A 19,115-nucleotide genomic window follows, 5' to 3' on the forward strand; every position below is an offset into this window, starting at 1 on the left:
GTAGAGTACCTTTCTCATGTAATAACTAGAGAACACGAACTCCCACCGCTAGTTATACGATCGCCAGAGATGTTAGAGGTCTTACTTTATGTGGGAAAGAAATTATGCTGGCAAGTTTTCCCGCTTCCTTTCTTGTAACTGCTTCTGAGCGTTTGGTAAAGAATTTGAAAGGTAATGCGTCCTCAGCTAATGAGTGTCACAGAGTGAGCGCAGAAGAGTTGCTGTAGTTTTTATGTGCACTCGATTTCACACTGGTTAAATAAAGTATGTTGCCGGACATTATGGCGTTGAGGTCGTTTTTTTCGGCGGCAAGAAAGTTGGTGGTCTATGCGCTGCGATTGATAGGCGTGCATCGAGTGGTAAAGAGGCGAGTGACAACGCTTGCTCTATTAAGCATGTTAATAAGTACACTGATTGTTTATACGATGTGGTGTATATGATTCCTTGCACCTGTAGTAGCGTATATATCGGACAGACTGGCCGGTGTGTAAATATCAGGCTACGCGGACATGCCAGCCATTGTTGTTATTGCGGCTGTGCGCCTTCTGAGGTTACGTCAATCATCATGAAACACCACGATGCACGCGTGAAATTGCTGAAGCATTTAATATAGTAAAGAACAAGTACATGTGTATAAGTCAGTCGTTTCCCTACCAAACGAAGAGATCGCATTCATTGATTGCTCGTTAACATGTCGCGATTTCTTACGTCACGCACATGACTTTCATAAACAATGTCTGTATAATTTTTTTGTTCCAATAAAACGTTTTAGTTGCTATACGAGCGCTGTCCTTACTTTCTATCTGCATACGTCCTAATGGACTTTTCAATTTCATCTGCACACCCAGGTCACAAGAGTATTGAACTGTTTTGAAAACGTCCTGACAAGACGCGCTTGCAGATGCTAAAGGGGTGCTCTCTTTCGTTATCTTTTATTTTTGTGCTTTTCATGTCATATGAAAGATTTCATGTGCATATTAATTTCAAAATTTCAAATAAGAAAATATTTTTGTGATAACCGGTGCTCATAGAAAATAGTTGGTTACATCGGCTTCTTGAAATTGTGTTCAGTTCAGGAACAAACACACTCACTTACGGCATGGTACTGGCCGGTACCTATCGGTGGCTGGTGTAGGCACAACAGACCCTGAAACAACAAATTAATAGTAATAACTTACGTTTTGGCAACCATTAGGACAGCTCTGTACAAGTTGTGTGGAAACAGTAATATTGCATTTACGGGTCGTTTCTCGGAACAGAAACTCTGACGAATGACGCTTGGATCCTTGGCACAATATTGAAACACAAGTCTGTACAGAAAATACTGCCTAATTAGGTCCTCTTTAATAATTACGGAAATTTTATGACGGCCTTACTTCTATTATTCTTCATTTAGAGCATGTGATGCTGTTGCTCCCAATAGCGTTACCTTCAGACAAAATGACGTTACTGGGGATCACTACTCCATGAGACATGATGACGTTTTTTACAGCTTAAGCTGTTATGTGCTCATTCCAATAGCCATTTCGGGTCGCGATGATGCCATCGCTAGCGTCCGCCGCCTAACCGCTATCGCCGGAAACGCGAAAAAAGTACCCGATTCCCGCCGGGATCGAACCCGGCGGGAATCGGATACTCTACTACTGAGCCACGCAAGCGCTTGCTATCGGGCCGCGGAAAATACCCATATATAAGGCAAGCACGCAGGGGGAGACGACTCGTGCCTCCGCCAGTATGGTGGCGCCATCTAGGTAAGATGCCTGCAAACGCAGCGTCCGCAGGAGCAGACGACGATATGCGATTCTGACGAGGCGCGCAATGAACGCGCTTCCGAGCTGCCGAGCCTCCGCCAGTATGGTGGCGCCATCTAGTTAAGGTGCCTGCAAAGGCGCCGCGCCCGACATGTAAGTTGCAGTTCTAAGGCTTGATCGGGCTCAGCAGACTGCTGTGCAGAGAGCATTACAAGCCGCAGCTCGCCGTCGACAGCGGGCGGACAGTTCAGATCGTTCTCGTCAAAACGAGGCGAACAGACTGCCGCGAAGACCCTGTTGTGCGTGGTGCCAAAATTAGAGCAACTCTTGAGCCGCTCCACCGGCTTACGCTGTGACTGTGCTGCGTGTGCCGCGCAGGCACGTGACTTTATTTTTCTATGCTAACGTCTATTGATCATGGCGCCCAGTGGAAAAAATGGCCGGAAAAGAGAGGCCAGGCGGAGAGGTCAGAAACTCACTAGCAACTGGCGATTTATTAACACCTTCGTATGCAAAACAGAAGCAGCCATGCACTCGGAAGCACGCACATGCGCCTTGGATGAGCTATCTTTTTCTGGCAATTTTTCCGCCCAGCGAAATCATGAATATGCCACACCAACTACCCCAACAGCCTACAGTCTTTAACCTATGCTTTCAATGAGAGAATGCTTTATGCTCTTAAATAGACAAACATGGGGTTACGAAGTAAAAGCGGTGCGTTGCTTCTTGACATATCTCCGGTCCAAAAACAGTTTGGGGGCAAGTGCGAGCGAGCTTACACCCACAGGCAAGAGCAACATGTGATTGGAAAATAAGGCAAAGATTGCAAGCATAAAATAAACCGTTTCCTTTGGGCAACACAACATATCTATTGTAAATGCGAAACATCGAAATGCGACTACAACTACAACTACTACAACAGCAGCAGTATCAACAACAATAAACAGAAACAACTTATAGGTGAAAAAGTTGCAAATATAAAGCTATTGCGAGAGAGCATCAACGCGTCGCACCAAAACAAACTTGTCGCACACACAACACTGCAGTGAATGACGCCATTGCACTAGATCAGCACCAGAGGAAACCAGCAGTGAATAGGAACAGTGTCCAACAGCGTACGAGAAACATTGGCGAAATGAGGGCACTACTACGTTCAAGACAAACGAAGATACGTCGCTCAATTTTCACAAAATAAATGTACAATAACACCTGGCAACAAACAAAGCGGGAAACTGGAGTGAACACAAAAAATTTTTACAAGGTCTCTTATGTTATCCCTAAGACGACTTGAAGGCGAAAGCCCAAATGCCGGTGCATTGAAAACGAACACGTGACCTACACGCGCCCCTTGATTCCCTTATTCTACTTCGCTTAAGCATCCCTTTTAATTCGCTTAGGCGTCCCTCATAATTCGCTTAGTGTACTTCGCTTAGTCATCCCTATTCCAAAGGCTGAAAGTTCTACTAACACCCACGGTCGTGGGTTCGAGTGCTCTAATTAACTATATCCTAAATAACTGTGCCTTGATTACCTTCACCTTTATTAACACCAAAGGTCGAGGGTTCGACTCCCACCAAAGGTCCTGGGTTCGACCACCACCTATGGTCGTAGGTTCGACTCGCCCCAAACGTCGAGGGTTCGTATCCTTTTTGCACCCTTCGTGCCGGCGACGCGTTTTCGCTCAACGTCGACTGACTCATTAGACTCATAAGACTTTCCCGTTAATAAACACTTGTGTAAATTATTAAACTTGATCGCTCCGATCCCAAGAAAATAAACACAGATGGAAACGGAAACGCGTGAAAAACGTAAGTTGCACATGCACTATGTGTATATAGACGCACTCCAACTATCGCGCTGCTAATGGAGTAATCACTTTAGCTTCTCTGTGACTAATTCTGTAACTGCATTAACGACTGTCAGCACAAAATGAGCCACGTACCACACGACCCCGCAACCGCACGGTCCAACAGAGCTAGCTGGGTGGTTCTGCTTAACAGAATGAATTTGCTACAGATGAAACTTTTTCCCGACTGTTTTCTAGCCATAACTGGTTCGACAATCATTCTTCGCTCTGTTATAACCGCGGAACGTTTTCTAATTTCCATCTCTGGCGGCCGACATCTCACGTTAAAACGAGGTTATGTAAATGAATTGCCGTTAGACCCGCCACGGTAGCTTAGTGCTATGGCGTTGCGCTGCTGTGTTCGAGGTCGCGTGTACGATTGCGACCGCGGCACCCGCATTTCGATAAGTGCCAAAGGCAAGAGAATGCTCGAGTACTTGGACTTAAGTGCACGACAAAGAAGCCCATCAGTCCAAATCAATCCGAAGTTAGTAGTATATTTCTACGGCGCAAGTGCAACTGTGGCCAAAAAGTGCCAAACACAGGGTTGGTGGTCGACTCAGGTTAATAAGCAGCACTCAAATAGAAGGATAAGAAACAACAGTGGTCCTCAACTGCGGCGTCCTTCATAATTATATCGTGGTTTCGGCACGTAAGATCACAAAATTTACAGTTATACTGAACATAAGGTCACATGTTTCAATCTCTGGCACGGCGGCAGCATGCTCCGGTGGAAATGAAATGTAAAGTCGCTCATTACCGGTCATTGTGTGCGCGTGCAAAAAAATAGAAACAGCAGATGCTTAGCTCGCATTATTGTCACACCATTACTTTTCCTCCTATGTATTTTTTTTTCTTTTTCTTTTGCACCACTGCCGACTGGAAGGCCAGATACATGCTCCTCTGGCTGGCCGCTGGGCCGTTGTTGTTGATCTCCAACCGCGTGGCTCATAATTCTTGCCTCAATTAACTTCTTTTTTTGCGTGTTGTCATATTCCCCTTTAGCTGATTCGGAGCCATTATCTATATAAGGCGTTTGTGGCACATTGACTTTTTGCTTCATATAACTTCATGTTATTAGCCACTTTCTGGAAACTTCTGAACGAACTCTGACAGATGCTTGGATGGTAAAATACCAGTAATATCTGAGGAGTTGCTGCAAGGTATTTGCAAGCAGCAGCCATGTAAACGTTCTTTTCACGCCTTATTAGAGCTTAATTGAGTCAGTACTTACAAGATGGAATGACGTCATAGCGCAGTTTAAAACCGCGTCCCTCCTCGCAGCAGTCACTCACAAACTTCAGCTCAACCTTGTTAGTAGTAGACATGATCGTCTTGGGCCGCGTCTGTCCGCAGTACCTGCATGTATAAAATTACATATATAGTAGTAATTGCCCTCAAATTCGAAGTAGCTATACGTGGAACTAATTAAAAAAGAGATAAATAGACTTCAAAAGAGTGTTGCGCATTGTGTATAGACCTTCTTTAATCGAAGATAAACCATCAGGGATTGGAATGTTGCTTTATAAGGCCCAATCCCTGATGATGAAGTCTAGTATTGCAAGAATTACGTTTTGTGGTCGCGTGCCTTTAGTGTTAATCTATTCCATTATCCTCAGTAGGTGGGTGATATATTGTAGAAATGACGGAAGTGTTTCGGGTAAATCACCGAGGCAGTGGTTAAGAAATGAGGGAAGGCTCTCTGTCGGGGTGTTATTTGATACTATCAAACGCCCTGTGAAAATAGCAATTTCTAGTTCAGTGGTTGGGTTGCATGAATTTCCGGAAGGAGGTAAAAGCGTCCTGCAGTCTTGTTGCTTGGCTTAGCAAATTTGAATTCTGACGGAGTTATCAATTTGTGGGAGGTGGCGCGAAGAGGTATAGCCACCGTGGCCACGGTTTATTTAGACCGGCCAGCCCTGGTGCCGCGGAATCTCTGGAGCAGCAGACACCGCAACCGCTCGGGTCGAGAGCGCTAGCGTGTTCTTTTTTTTTCGCGCTCATATACTCCTATATTTTAAGCAATTTATAGCGACTTGTTTTTCTCTTTACAACCACCTTTTATCTACCATTTGCCTACCCACTGTCCGCTCCATCCATAATACATTCAGAACCCAACACCATATGTCATGGAGCTCTTTGGCCATAGCTGGGCCTTGTGCCATAAAACACTACACATCATCATCAATTTTTAAATGAACGACGGGCTTCAAAGAGTGTAGTTATTACAGTTAGTATACTTATTATTGATCATGCAGTTCAATGCACAGACAGTTTAACTAACACATTTAAAAATGTCACAGTTTTACCTGAAAGGCGAAGCATCAATTGCGATAGCAAATTAGTAGAGAGCTATACGGAGTAAGGATAGTAGTTTTATCAGCTGTATAAACTGGGACATGCAGCAGCACCAGCAATGCGCAGGACTGTTGTGGACGCCTTCGGCGTTTTGCCCGCGTTCGCACCGAACGCGCGCGGCGTTGGTGACTATTGCCGGTGCCTCTAGGGGCGGCTCGGAGGTTTTCGACGACATCACAACAGGACACTCGTCGAGCAGCGTCGGAAGTCTTTACCACATTCTCGCCTCGCAACGTTTTTATATAAATACGCATTTGGTGCCGCAGCTAAACGTCCCCTCCCCTCCCTTCCTCCCGTCCCCCCACGGCATTTCGCGCGAGGCGAAGAAGTCGCGTTTGCTCTCCGCCGTGCGTTCGCTCCCCGTGAATGCGCGCGTCCCGTGCGCGCTTTCACTCGCACACACAGAATACGGCGCGCGGCGACGATTTTATCGCCATTGCACGTCATACGGAACCTCACGGCGACGGCGACGATGACGCTGACGCCAGAAATCCGCTTGGAACACTCCAAGCGGATTTCTACAAAATTTGTCCGAACCGTTTCAGCGACCCTTTAAGGGACCCTCACCAGGTCCCTATATAATTGCTATCGCAATAAAAGAAACGCGATGAGCGTATGCCTATGCTCTAGGCTGGTGCTCAACACAGTCAGGCCGCCCTTGCATTCCCTTTCGTGGTTTACTAGCAGAGGCCTTGCACGGCTTCCGGTTTGGCACATTTCGTTCTCTGTGTTCTCCCATACCGGAGCCGGACGATCGTGGGACGAATACGTCACGAGCTCCGCCGTCTTGCATTTTTTTTAATCCTCGCGCATTTTTGCTGAGTGGCGCACTTCCGTTGAAGGTCTCACGCGCGAGCTTTTGCGCTTTTCGCGTTTCCCGCAGCGGAATTTTGCGCGCTCTGCGTGGGTACACCTGATTAGCGCTATAAGTCAGTGCCACAGTCACGAGCACTGAGGTCGGCGTGAGAGGATAAAAGAGGATGATTGCGGCGCTTTAACACAGTAGAAAATCACATAGTTTCGTTCTCTGCGCGCGCGGCTGCACGACGTGGAAACAAGGCGACGAAGAGGAAGTACATCTCTCTTGCACCGGTACGAAGTAAAACAAAAGCACGCAGACATTTGGTTTGTGTTGGTTATTACTTCTCTGAAATTTATTTCATGTATTGAAGCAACAGAATAAACAAATAGCAGATGTTGTCTTGAATATTTCTCGAAGTCACGTGCCACCTTAAGCGACGTCACAGGACTGCCATGCACGTACGCGCACTTGCGTCATAGACGTCGACTCTACGTTTGGGAGCGTAGCGCCCGCGAGAAGGTAAAACGGCATTTCGTTTAAAATTTAAGCTCTTTCCGTGGCGCGTAGGGATGTAATACTTAACAGACACGATCGTTAGCACGCATTGTATGCACTACGCTTGCTAGCTCAAATTGGCCAGACCTGGTGAGGGTCCCTTAAAGGGTCGCTGAAACGGTTCGGACAAATTTTGTAGACGCGTAGGGTACATCTATAGTAAAACATTCGCGTCACAATTTAAGTGAGGCGTCTGGAAAGCACTTTGCGGTTTGCTTATCTCGGTAAAGCGAACACGCCATTTCGCTTTGCCGAGATAAGCAAACCGCAACGTGCTTTCCAGGCGCGCGTGAGACCGCAGCCACTAGCGAAACGAGGCGAAACGAACCTGCAAAGTGAGTGCACTCTCCCCGCCGGTCAGACACAAGCGAAAGACAAGGCGAACGGTCAAATCGAGCTGCGCTCCAGCTATCGTCAGCCGCTGCAATCATACCGAGATAACAGAGCACAACACTTCGCGGCGCTGGCGGCAGTCCAAGTCGGTCCAGGCCACGCCGTGGAGCGTTCGTCTTAAGCGTGCTGACGGCAGTACTTGTAGTTTGGCCTTTAGCCACACGTCACTATATTGGTGTCGGGAAATTTGTCCTCGCTTAACTATGCAGGGTACATGATGGCTGAATGATAAGATCAAGATGTATTTAACATTATCTGTAGTGAACAGACGACGTATGGTATTGGTTCAAAATTCTGGCGTCTCGACGAAAGGCTACATCAGTCACAAACAACCACGCGGACGAGATGTGGTTTTTAACCCTTTGTGGGACAGTAGTACAAATATGTACCACTTTTTTTCCTTGATTCAAGCGTTTATAACAAAGAAACGGTTTGAATTGGTGCCACTATTACTAGTGCTGCCATCTACCGAAGTATTTTAGAAGCTTGTTTTGTGTTTTTTCTTCACTACGCCATTTGGCGCGCATACTGAGTCTCTTTTTCACAGTGTCTTGTTGAATATTCACTAGCCGCTGTTGTGGCCTTAAAGAAACTCTCGAGAACGCTGCGTAAACATGCCTGGTAACTGTTTTATTGTACTGGCTTACTAAGTGAACCCTCGTGATTCGTTTGCAACCATAAACATACATTTTTGTTCCCCTATTTAGTCAGTGTTTTCAACGCACCTTTCTCAGGCTTGGCTTTGTTAGGCCTCGCCGGGCGGCTATTGGATTGATCATGTGGCCCAGGTTGAGTGTACATGCTTGCCAACTCTCCCCAATTCACCGGGAGACTCCTGATTGCTTCCACCCCCCCCCCCCCCCGATCGCCCTGATCCGGTTCGGTGGGTTATCGTTATCTCGACGAGGAAATTGTGATCACATCACACTGCAGCGCACGTAGGTAGCTTCTCCGTCGTACAGCAGTGTTTTGTGGTGAAGCGTGTCAAGTGTCTGAAGGGGCCACTTGCGATTGCGGGTTATAGCACATTTCGTCCTGCGTGCATGTGTAGTGAATTCTACAAGCGCACTGTAATAACGAGTACCGGTATGATATCCCATGTCTAGAAGCTTTACTTGCAATCATGCAGTGCTCTGTATGACGTGACGGCAGCCCTGAAAAGCAAGAAATAAAAACGTGCGGGAGGTTTTGTTCCGCGTCTTTTCTCGCGTTCGATGCTTCGGACCATTTCACAAGTGAAGAGCACAATTGATTTGTAAATATTATGTCAGTTAAACATCCTTTTTTATTTATACCGCCAGAGGACAGCGGTACAAATGTGTACGACTTTTCAGTACCTTGCAGAAATTCTCAAAAATTGTGTCAAACAATTTTAAGTCACCCTAAGTGTGGTTTTGCAATAAAAAAATAGCCGCTCACAATCAAAGAAGGTTGCCGCAGGCCTGTTTGCACACCTTCTTTGTATGCTTTGATTAAACAAACTACTTGGAATGTAATCGGTGGCGAACCAACTTACCGCTGTGAGTCAGTTTCGAATTTGCCCGACCGGCTAATCTCGAGATAGTCCATGAAGCAGGTGTCATGGTCATCGCTTCTAATATCGAAGTAGCCATCGAAGCTGAGCTTGATGCGCATACCAAAGGTGGCCTGCAAAACAAGTATAGAAGATATCCGTTACGCAGCGCCTGTTGCCCATGTCAGACGTTTTAAGATGACACCAAGCATATTTCGCGCAGTATACGTATTTATTTCCAAACAACTCTCCCTCGCGAGTTCCACATTCAAAATAAGATAGAGCCAGAAAGGTTACTTTGGTGGAACCACATTTGTTGCGCTGCAGTTCACATCGACAAAACAGTTTTTAGCGCAATATAATATTGTCGCAAGATGCGAAGAACAGCATACAGGACGACGGTGCGACGACAAACACAAGCTCTCTATTCAGAGGCTCAAGAATAATTGGCGGCGCCAACTTTGTCCTCTTCGAAGGGAGATATGTTTGCTCTCGTGTTCCTGACTTCGTTGTCTTGTATGGCTATTAGCTTCTTTAGTCGTGATAGCCTCCCTTCCAAGAAAGCATCGTCCCGATGCTTTATCGTGACGACACCAGGATCTGTCCACGCTTATGTCGCAGTGATTTCATTCGGACAATAAGGCTAAAAACGCATACACCCAGAAATTGTCTCACTTACTTTTTGTCGGACGGCACAGGAAAATGTTCAACGGCAGCTATCTTTTCCGGATGAGGCCATACCCCTACCTCACTGACAACATGGCCTAGAAAAAGAAGCTCTTCGAAGCGTGAGACCATTGGACCGTATGGCTTGAAAAACAGAACGTAGTTGCCTCAAGTGCTCATCAAATGTCGCAGATAATACAGTCACATCGTCCAGGTATACTAAGCACGTTTGCCATTTGAGGCCTGATAGAACGGTGTCCATTAGCCGCTGAAACGTTGCCGGCGCGGAGCACAAGCCGAAGGGAAGTACCCTAAATTCATAGATGCCATCAGGTGTCCTGAACGCTGTTTTCTCATGGTCCATTTCGTCGACTTCTATTTGCCAATAGCCGCTTCTCAGGCCCATTGACGATAAATAACGTGCATGCCGTCGTCCATTGAGAGAATAGTCTATGCGGAGTAGTGGGTAAACGTCATTCTTAGTGACCTGGTTGAGTTTGCGGTAGTCGACGCGGAAACGCCAGCCGCCATCCTTTTTCTTGACTAACACTACCGACGATGCCGAAGGACTTATAGACGGCTGAATAACGTCCCCTTGAAGCATTTTCTGCACCTGGTTTTCTATCGCTTCACGTTCTCGCTCTGCCACCCGATACGGGTATTGCCGTATGAGTCAGGCTGTTTCGTTAGTAATAATTCGGTGTTTCGGTCAGCGGCGTTTGGCAAACTTTGGACGTCGAAGAGAAACAGTTCCGAAACTCACCAATAAGCCCGAGGAATCTTTCTTTCTGTGTAGGTGGCAAACTTAGGCCGACACCAATGGATAGAGGCATGGTCGGTAGGACGGCGGAATTGTCTTATTTAGCAGTCACGCGATTGCCATACCTCTTGTAAGATGCCGGCGTTCAGGGCTAAAGTTTGTTAGTAGGACGTCCGTCTGTCTGCGAGTAATGTCAACTACGCCTCTTGCAACTGTTACGCCATGACTAAACAGCAGAGCAGGAATTTGTTCGGTGATCATGTTGGAGCTGCTTGGTCTGTTACAGGCACAAGAGCGCTTGAGTGCGCAGGGATGGGCCCATCGTCATCGAAGATACGTAAATGCTCACGTCGCTGATCGTTACAGGGTACGACCGAATCTGCGCCCATCCAAAACGTGACCGACCACGTCTCTGCAGAACTCCGACAAAATAAGAAAAGTTGCAACAAATATCGAGCTACCGATAATAATTCTGGCCGTGCATTTGCCTGTTGGGGTCATCAATTGACCTCCCATCGTTCTTATGAGGGGACCAGTCCATGATGTCTTGACTTTATTAAGGCTATCGGCTAGTTTCAGGCTGATTATCGGGAAATCGGCCCCAGTATCTACTAACCCGGTTACTTGGCGTCCGTCTATGTAAACAGTGCGGTCGGCACTTACGACTTCCCTTGGGGTCGGCAGAGGCATGTTGTCCGATCACACAGATAGTGTTTGGGGTGTTGTAGCATTTCGATGGTCGGCAACCTCCCCCCCAAAGGTCACTCCTGTTAGTTTCACCGGCGAGGGCTAGGGGATCTGCTCACAAATAAACACGGAGCCTCGAGCAGCCAATCAGAAATCGACGAATTGACCAGAGCAGCAGAAAAAGGAGCCGCGCTGGCAGTAGGGGGAGGAGTTCCAGAAGCGGCACCAGGACAAGGTCGGCCACAGGATCGGGAGTTGAAGACGGCCGTCGGGTTCCGGACCCGAGCCACCAGGACTTCACCCGGCCGGGGCCTCCTGCCAACCCATTCCCGGGCGCCGCCACTCCATCCGTTCGAGAACTGCTGCCCGAGGCCGGCAAGCGACTGCGCCCGTGGGCAGGACGAGAGCTGTCGGGCTACGGGCCCGAGCTCCACGACCAGCTGCCCGGCCAGAACGCCGCCGCCGTCAACCCCTGCTGCCAAGCCGCCTGCCTTCCCGGGAATCGCCACCCTGCCCGATAATCTACTGCTGCTGCCCGAGGCCGGTGAGCGTCTGCGTCCGTGGGCAGAACCTGAGCTGTCGGGCTACGAGCCCGAGTGCCACGATCGGCAGCCCGACCGATCTGCCGCCCCGGACCACATCGGCGTAACTGCGACCTTGCGGCGAAGAGCTCGGTGCAGGTGACGGAGAGTGGGGTCCTCGAGTGAATGGTTGTCCTTGTGTAGTGGTTGTCCTTGTCCTTGTGGTTGGCCTGTTTTCGAAGCAAACTCGAGGGAAGGTGGGTAGAAAGCTCTTGTATCCGGTGTCACGATATGTAAAAAAATGGTAAACGTGGCCGGCTTCTCCACAATGAAAGCACAAAGGACGGCGGTCGACGCTGCGCCACATGATGTCCTGCGAACAAGTGGTCAACTTATGAGCGTCCTCTGCGGCCAAGCTGCAAGTTGCCTGCGGAGGGACGTAGGCCGATTCTTCCACTGGTATACTAGGTTTCGGGGTCAGTGGCTGCGCGTTGTTCGGCGGGGATGGCGGCTCGTTGAAAGGACGAGCCATTGGTGACGAGTTGTAGGCTGCTGCTGGATGCGGACGACCACCAGCCGACGCGCAGCTCACAGACCGTTGGTCCGGTAGAGAGTCGGGCAACGAGAATGCTTGTCTGATTTCTTGTCGCACAATCTCTGCTACAGAATCCCCGACTGACTCCTGCGGAGTCGCCAGGACGTTGCGAATTCTCTTCACGAACAACCTCCCGAATGAGCTCACGAAGCGAATAGTCATTGCCGGCAATCAGAGCAGAAACTTGCTCGAGGCGTTGTTTGGGCGATCGTAGGGTCGGCAACGTTGTTGCATGCAGTGCTCGTTCGATCGAAGTAGCCTCAGAGATGAATTCCGCAAGGGTTGTCGGCGGGTTGCGAAGAAGACCAGTGAAAAATTGTTCCCGGAAGCCTCGCATCAGACAGCGGATTTTCTTTGCTTCCGGCATCTCTGGGTCAGCGCGGCGGAACAGGCGGGTCATGTTCTCAGCAAACATGGCGACGTTCTCATTCTGTTTCTGGATGCACGACTCGATTAGTTGTTCAGCAGAGTCGCGAACATCGTTGTTTGCGAAGGTGATTAAACGCTGTAGTCGTAATTAATTCCAGGAAATCAGTGTGGCTTCCCGGTTCTCGTACCACGTACGAGCGCTGACCGCCAATGCGAAGTAGACGCGTACGAGTTTTTCTTCTGCCGTCCACCTTGGCGACTCGCTCGTATTGCGCGAGCGAATCTTCGACGTCCTCGTAAGCATCACCATGGAATGTCTCGGGAATTTGAGGATGCTGCAGAGTCACCTGAGAATGTCCTGCAGTTGCCATCTCGTTAGGCGGTGGTTCGGTTGGTAGGGTGTTCTCCAAGGGGATTACCTCCGGGCTGAGGCCCCTCAGTCGGCGACTCTATCGGTGGACAGGAGTGTCCACTGTAGGAACTGGTTGCGGGTTTGGACTGGACGTTGCACTCCGCATAGGAGTTCCGGGCATCAGGGAGTACCCCGCACCTCCACCAGTGTCGGAAGGCGCGAGGAACAGCACACAGGATGACGGTGCGACAACAAACACAAGCTCTATATTCAGAGGTTCAAGAATAATTGGCCGCGCCAACTTTGCCCTCTTCGGTCAGAGATATGCTTGCTCTCGTGTCCCTCACTTGTGTCGTGTTTCTCAATATATAACCATGTGCTCTAATGCTACATTTATTTTATGTTCTTTTTTTACTGTTATTTCGGTTAACAAGCCATAAGACAGTGGCCATAGCAGTCCTTCTCTTCTTAAGTACTCTGTATTTCAGTGTGCTTAGCAATCAGTACAAAAAATTAGAGGACGCTTAAGCTTCGTCTTTAAGAGTGGAACGCGATAGCGTTATCGGGCCCCGTTCGCATCGCATTTTTCTTTGAGTTGGCTTTACTGCAACACAGAACGAGAGAATGCCAGCTTACAAAGACCCAGCTTACACCGATTTCCTTAAAGACGGCTTTATTTTCAAACAGAAACGCATTGCTGGGAAGACGTTTTTCTAGGGGCAAATAAGTCGTCCTATATTAAAATGTGAAGGGCCCTAGCACCATCTTTAACATTTTAAGAATTGTTTGCTAGTGACCCGACGCGCGCGCGTGTCCAAAACGCATTAGGCAGGCGAAGTCCCAATTTCATCTGCCGAGGATACGCGCACCATTTGGATATGAATTCCGCAACTAACGTATCCGAGCGCGCAGCTGTTGGTATGGTAGAAATGCTGGAAAAGGGGTTTGTGTTTGAGTTTCCTCGTAACAGAATTACGTTTTCTCGTACATTCAAATTACCATCTGGCGCCACCTTGTCTGTACGTTGTAGGTAAGTCGTACTTTACCATTTTTCCAGCGGATTTCACTGTGAGAAATTCAATTTTTGTTCACTAAAACATTGCGCCACGCGGAGGGCCTGCGCGATCGGGGTGGTTCGGGGTGATTTTCTCCTTCACTAACACTTTGCGCCACGCGGAAGGCCTGCGCGGTCGCGGGTCGGGGTGGTTGGGGATGATTTTCGTCGCCACGGACGCCGACATCCACGCCGACGTCGGATTTTCTGCGACACGGGGCCCTTAACGCTGTCGCGTTAAAAGTGCGAAGCCATCAGTAGAAAAGGACTCCAACGCAGTTTCACAAGGAAAATGTTGATGTAAAATCAAGCCTACTGCCTTGTTACTGGTAAATACATGACGTGTTGTCATGCCGTAAGATCTAAAAAAATCCGTGTAACGGGGATTCATCAATCGATTGATCTATCAACCAAGTGGTTGTGGTTTACCAGAGCGCAGAAGCTAATGGGAGTCGGCGTAGTGGAGGGGCGAAGGATTAAATACTTCTGAGAACTCAAGTGCCTTTGAGAAATATCGGTCTCAGAACGTCAAAGGACACTTTAAAAAATAGATCAGTTTACGCGGGTGAATTTTTCTTCCAGAAGTCTATTTACTTTAGTTTTGAGTCAAGAATTGCATTATTAGAAGAAAAATTAAGTTGAAAGTTTCATGCTCTAAATATTTGCGCAGTGTGTGTGTGTGTGTGTGTGTGTGTGTGTGTGTGTGTGTGTGTGTGTGTGTGTGTGTGTGTGTGTGTGTGGATCAGCAAATTATCTGAAAGTTCTAAAGTTCAGTCATTAGCTCTTTCAGAGTGTAACGTAGTGGATGTTTACCGATAAAAAATTACCACGGCATAAGTAGACGTTGTAAAAAACCATGACGTCATGGCGCCCTGGTGTGGGAACTTGAAGGTGGTGTCGCCACCTGCCTCTTGTTTATGCGTCTTTTCTCGCTCACGAAACTTTACCTTCGATGTGGCTTTAGTCTTACTGTACTGGAGTAATTTATTAACACAGCCTAAACAACATTTCTCCTTAGTGTTCCTTTAGGTAATTACGTAGCGCGATAATCAGGAGAGCACCGGTGTAAAATGTGACCTCTTTGAGCAGTCCTTTTATGATCTGTATTTATTTAGGCATAACGTGCTGATGAGGGACTGAAATATAACTTTCATACATGTCGGAATGCATTTGCAGCTTTCGTTTTGATCTTGTTATAAACTGGTTTGCAAATAAAATAATAAATATTAAAAAAGTGGTAATTACCGTCGAACCTGTTACCTACAGAGGAGTGGAAATGTTGCAATTTTGCCAATATGAAAACTATACACACCGAGGTGGACAGTTAATTCCCTCGTTCAGAAATGAAAACCCGTGCTCTCACCTGTATCCTCCACACACACAACCTGTGCGCCCCGTAACTGTACGGATAGTCGGGCGTGGTGATATATCCCGACCGGAGAGGCCGCAAGATTCCCCCGCAGGGTGACTGGTGCAGGCGAACCCGGATACGAAAGCCACGATCGCGCCCTTCTGCGTCCGTGTACATGCGCATAATGATGACGCTGTCCTCCATCAGAAAGTTGCGGCCGCTCTGTGGACCGCAGTACCTGCATAAAGGAAGGAGCAAGGGCCGTTGCGATTGTGCTGAGGCCCAGATGGTAACCGAGAAGGAAGGACACACACACACACAAAGGGCTGTCTAGACGTTTCTTAAGATCCGCGTCCAGCGTTAATTATCTGCCCACATAGACATGAAGCTGTCTTTCCTTCTTTCGACGCTGTGCTCGTTTCGTCATGAATTACTCACGTTTCCCTGGTAACGCCAAGCCTTACGTCATGTGTACCAGGAATGCTGGTGCTTTATGAACTGCGTGCGTTGCTGTGCGTGAGCTCGATATCGGCGGCATATCGCGACCTATAATGGTGTTGTCAAGTCGTGCGTGCTTGAAACAAAATTTCGAATTGTGTAAACGCCATTTTTATTGTGCCAGTGAGCGAACTAGACATTTGCATAAAAATAAATCCGTGTGTGGGCCTGATGCAGCTCCTAATCACTGTAGACGTTTCCCAGTCTGCTTTCTCTTGAACTGTTCACGCAGAGAGGAAGCGAATGTATCACCAGTTTGAAACCTTGTATTCATTTCCAGCCCAATTCATGAATGTTGGCGCTTTGCTTGCTCATGCTTCTTTCGCCACATCACCTGAAAAGCGAAAGGGAGATAAGGGCTAAAGGAGAGGGTCGAGGAGGGAGCAGTGTGCAGCCCTTGAAGAGTGTAACTGATTGTGCCTTAGCTGTGTCCGCACATGAAAAGGGGGCTCAAAACCATTTGGACATGTTGTTGAACCGTTTCAGAGCCTCATTTTTCTAGCAGCCCATCAAAAGCACCGTGGGGGTTGCCTTTTATTTGTGTATTTATTTTTGCCTAATAAAGATTTTCTTCCCTCTCTCGATCGGTGTGTGCCTTAGTGGACAAATTATACATTGGAAAGGTGTTTAGCGAAACTAAATAATATTGCTAGAGCAATATTCATGCTTGCCACCGACTTCCGTGAGTGTCAACTGCTTCATTCCATAAATACTAGATGCTAAATTGATGGATGCTCATTGCCGTTGGTAGGTAACATTGTACCTAAAGGTTGCCGATGGCGGCAATCATTGTCGTATAGAGAGTCCGGCAGTAGTTGAGACAACAACTCCGCGTTTCCTATTAACGAAACTTAAGAGTTTGAGATTTTTTCATAAAATGTACACTGCACAAACTGTGATATGAAAACGAAGAAAAACTGCCATAAAGCGCCTCAATTGGCCACGTCATCGTGATCACTCAGCAGCAATAGCTTGCAATTATCATCACTGGCATTGTCCTATTCTATATCCACTGCAGGAAGGGAACATGTCTCAATATTCTCCAGTTACCCGTTTTGTGACAAGTGACTGGATCATTTTCCCTAAAATTCCATAACCTTATCGCACCACCTAAACTTGTGCCGTTGTCGACTGCACTATTCAAACCACAGTGCAGATTCTGCAATGAAGTATCGAATATGGTACACATAGTGTGGACGTGCGAAGATATATATGATGGCTGAAATACGATAGAATCCTGGGAGGCCTTACTACTCAATCCGGACAGCAACACTCAAAGCGAAATCATCAGCCAAGCTCTAGCGGCCGCTGAGTCCTTCCCGCTCGACGGAAAGAGGCGCCACGGAGGAAGATGATCTTCTGCGGCGGTAATTTACTAGTGGTAATAAATGTTATTTCTCTCTCTCTCTTTTCCACTGCATTTCCCTTAACTCGGGAATAATTACATTACTGTAGTAAGCCATCCGTTATCTGTTCTACGCCTTTAATGACATGCTCAGCTCCATGTATCAGTCTTAGAAAGAGTATAACTCGACATCGTTTATTCTCTTATTCATGCCATCGTCTTGTCTCTTAAACTTATGCCTATTATTTTTCGGGTCATCACTCGTTGCGTCCGTCGCTTATATAGCAGAGTTCTTGTTATCTTCAGAGTTTTAGCATCATAGATTAGTAATGGTACAATGCATTGATTCTATCGTTTTTAAGATTTGTCTACAAGTTTCTTATCATCCGCATCATGTGTAACTAATTCGCACATTAGATAAATATACTGTTGCACAGCTTAAAGAGGCGGACAACCAATCAGGAACTCTTCCATAATGACCCGGGGCCTGAACATTCTCAGTCTTCTTCACATTATTCTTCAAATTACACTTAGACTTCGGCTTTTAACATCGTCAGTTATGTTGGAGGTCATCTTGGCCGTTGCTGAACAAGACCATATCGCGATAGTAACTCTCTACCAGATTTCACCATTCAAAGTAGCAGTTTTAACGTTTCATTGATGAATGTTAGCTTTAGTACACATAACGCTCTTTAAGCTCTTTTCTTTTTGCTTGTGTAGTACCTTATTGTGTGCTACTGTTGCTTTAAGATGTTAACTATCATAATTGGTCTTGTGCAGGAGGTCCCGATGTAATCTTTGACTATGGGAGCTCCTTCTGTGTACTAAATACTTGTAATATGTCCCAACCTTTAATAATGAATTCTGATTCTGATTCTAAACTGGTTATGCGCATATTTCAATTTGTTGTTTTGCCTGAGTATGTTCTTGTTCCCTTCAACGTCCTTGCCTGCTTAGTTGAATTTCATAGGCATGACGAGATTTGTATACTAACTAATGTTAGTGACTACTTCGAGTTTATTTTTGTTTTCTCGCAGGCCATGCAGTTTACCTTGTTAATGGGAATCTGTGTTTTGTTCTGTCCTAGATACTGCAAATATGCATGTCCTGCTGTGGGGGCAATGGGCATGCCATTAACTTCAAATAAACAAATAAATCTTTAAATGACAAGTGGCTTAGTCTATGTCCCGTCGATTGTCCGCTTCACAGGATGAACACTTCTTCTAAGCATACAGTAAAGAGTATTTAAAAGCAATGTCCCGGTGACTTAAACGATCCTAAATTTCACGGATATTTTTAGTTTCATGTAAGAAATTATGAAGCGATGGAATTTCTATTATCCTTTTCTAAGGTATTGATGTATCCTGGCTCTATCCGAAAATACGCAATGCCTCCGCGACTGCAGGTATCTGCAGGCCCTATTTTTCGTAATCTATGATAGCAGGATCACTTATATTTCGCGGACTTCTCAGTCACCTTAGTAAGCATATGAATAGGGTTTCTTGGGGATGTTTTCCGGTTGCGAGTCATTCGACAACTTCCGCTTGTGTGGCAATTGTCGAGAACCTCTTTGCAGTGGTATGCTGTCGCTGACGGCTACTTGCAACTCAATTCTTCACGTACAATAAGCATGCAGTAGCTTCCGTGAACGCACGTTTCACTTTCGTGTTCTACCGATTCCTACGAAAGAGGGATCAGC

General features: G+C 47.0%; 1 protein-coding gene across 3 annotated transcripts in view; it reads right to left on the minus strand.

The window, feature by feature from the left end:
- LOC119461708 (tryptase) overlaps positions 1 to 19,115 on the minus strand; it is a 65,802-nt gene that overhangs the window by 29,670 nt on the left and 17,017 nt on the right. For all 3 annotated transcript variants that reach the window (XM_037723073.2, XM_049671955.1, XM_037723075.2), the window contains 4 exons: positions 15,586 to 15,811; positions 9,222 to 9,352; positions 4,832 to 4,956; positions 1,097 to 1,147 (listed from right to left, as the gene is read on the minus strand). In XM_037723073.2, coding sequence (XP_037579001.1) covers positions 1,097 to 1,147; positions 4,832 to 4,956; positions 9,222 to 9,352; positions 15,586 to 15,811 — 533 coding nt within the window. The remainder of the gene's footprint in view (positions 1 to 1,096; positions 1,148 to 4,831; positions 4,957 to 9,221; positions 9,353 to 15,585; positions 15,812 to 19,115) is intronic.

This window comes from Dermacentor silvarum, chromosome 8 (genome assembly GCF_013339745.2).
Source record: "Dermacentor silvarum isolate Dsil-2018 chromosome 8, BIME_Dsil_1.4, whole genome shotgun sequence".
Classification (NCBI taxonomy): domain Eukaryota; kingdom Metazoa; phylum Arthropoda; class Arachnida; order Ixodida; family Ixodidae; genus Dermacentor; species Dermacentor silvarum.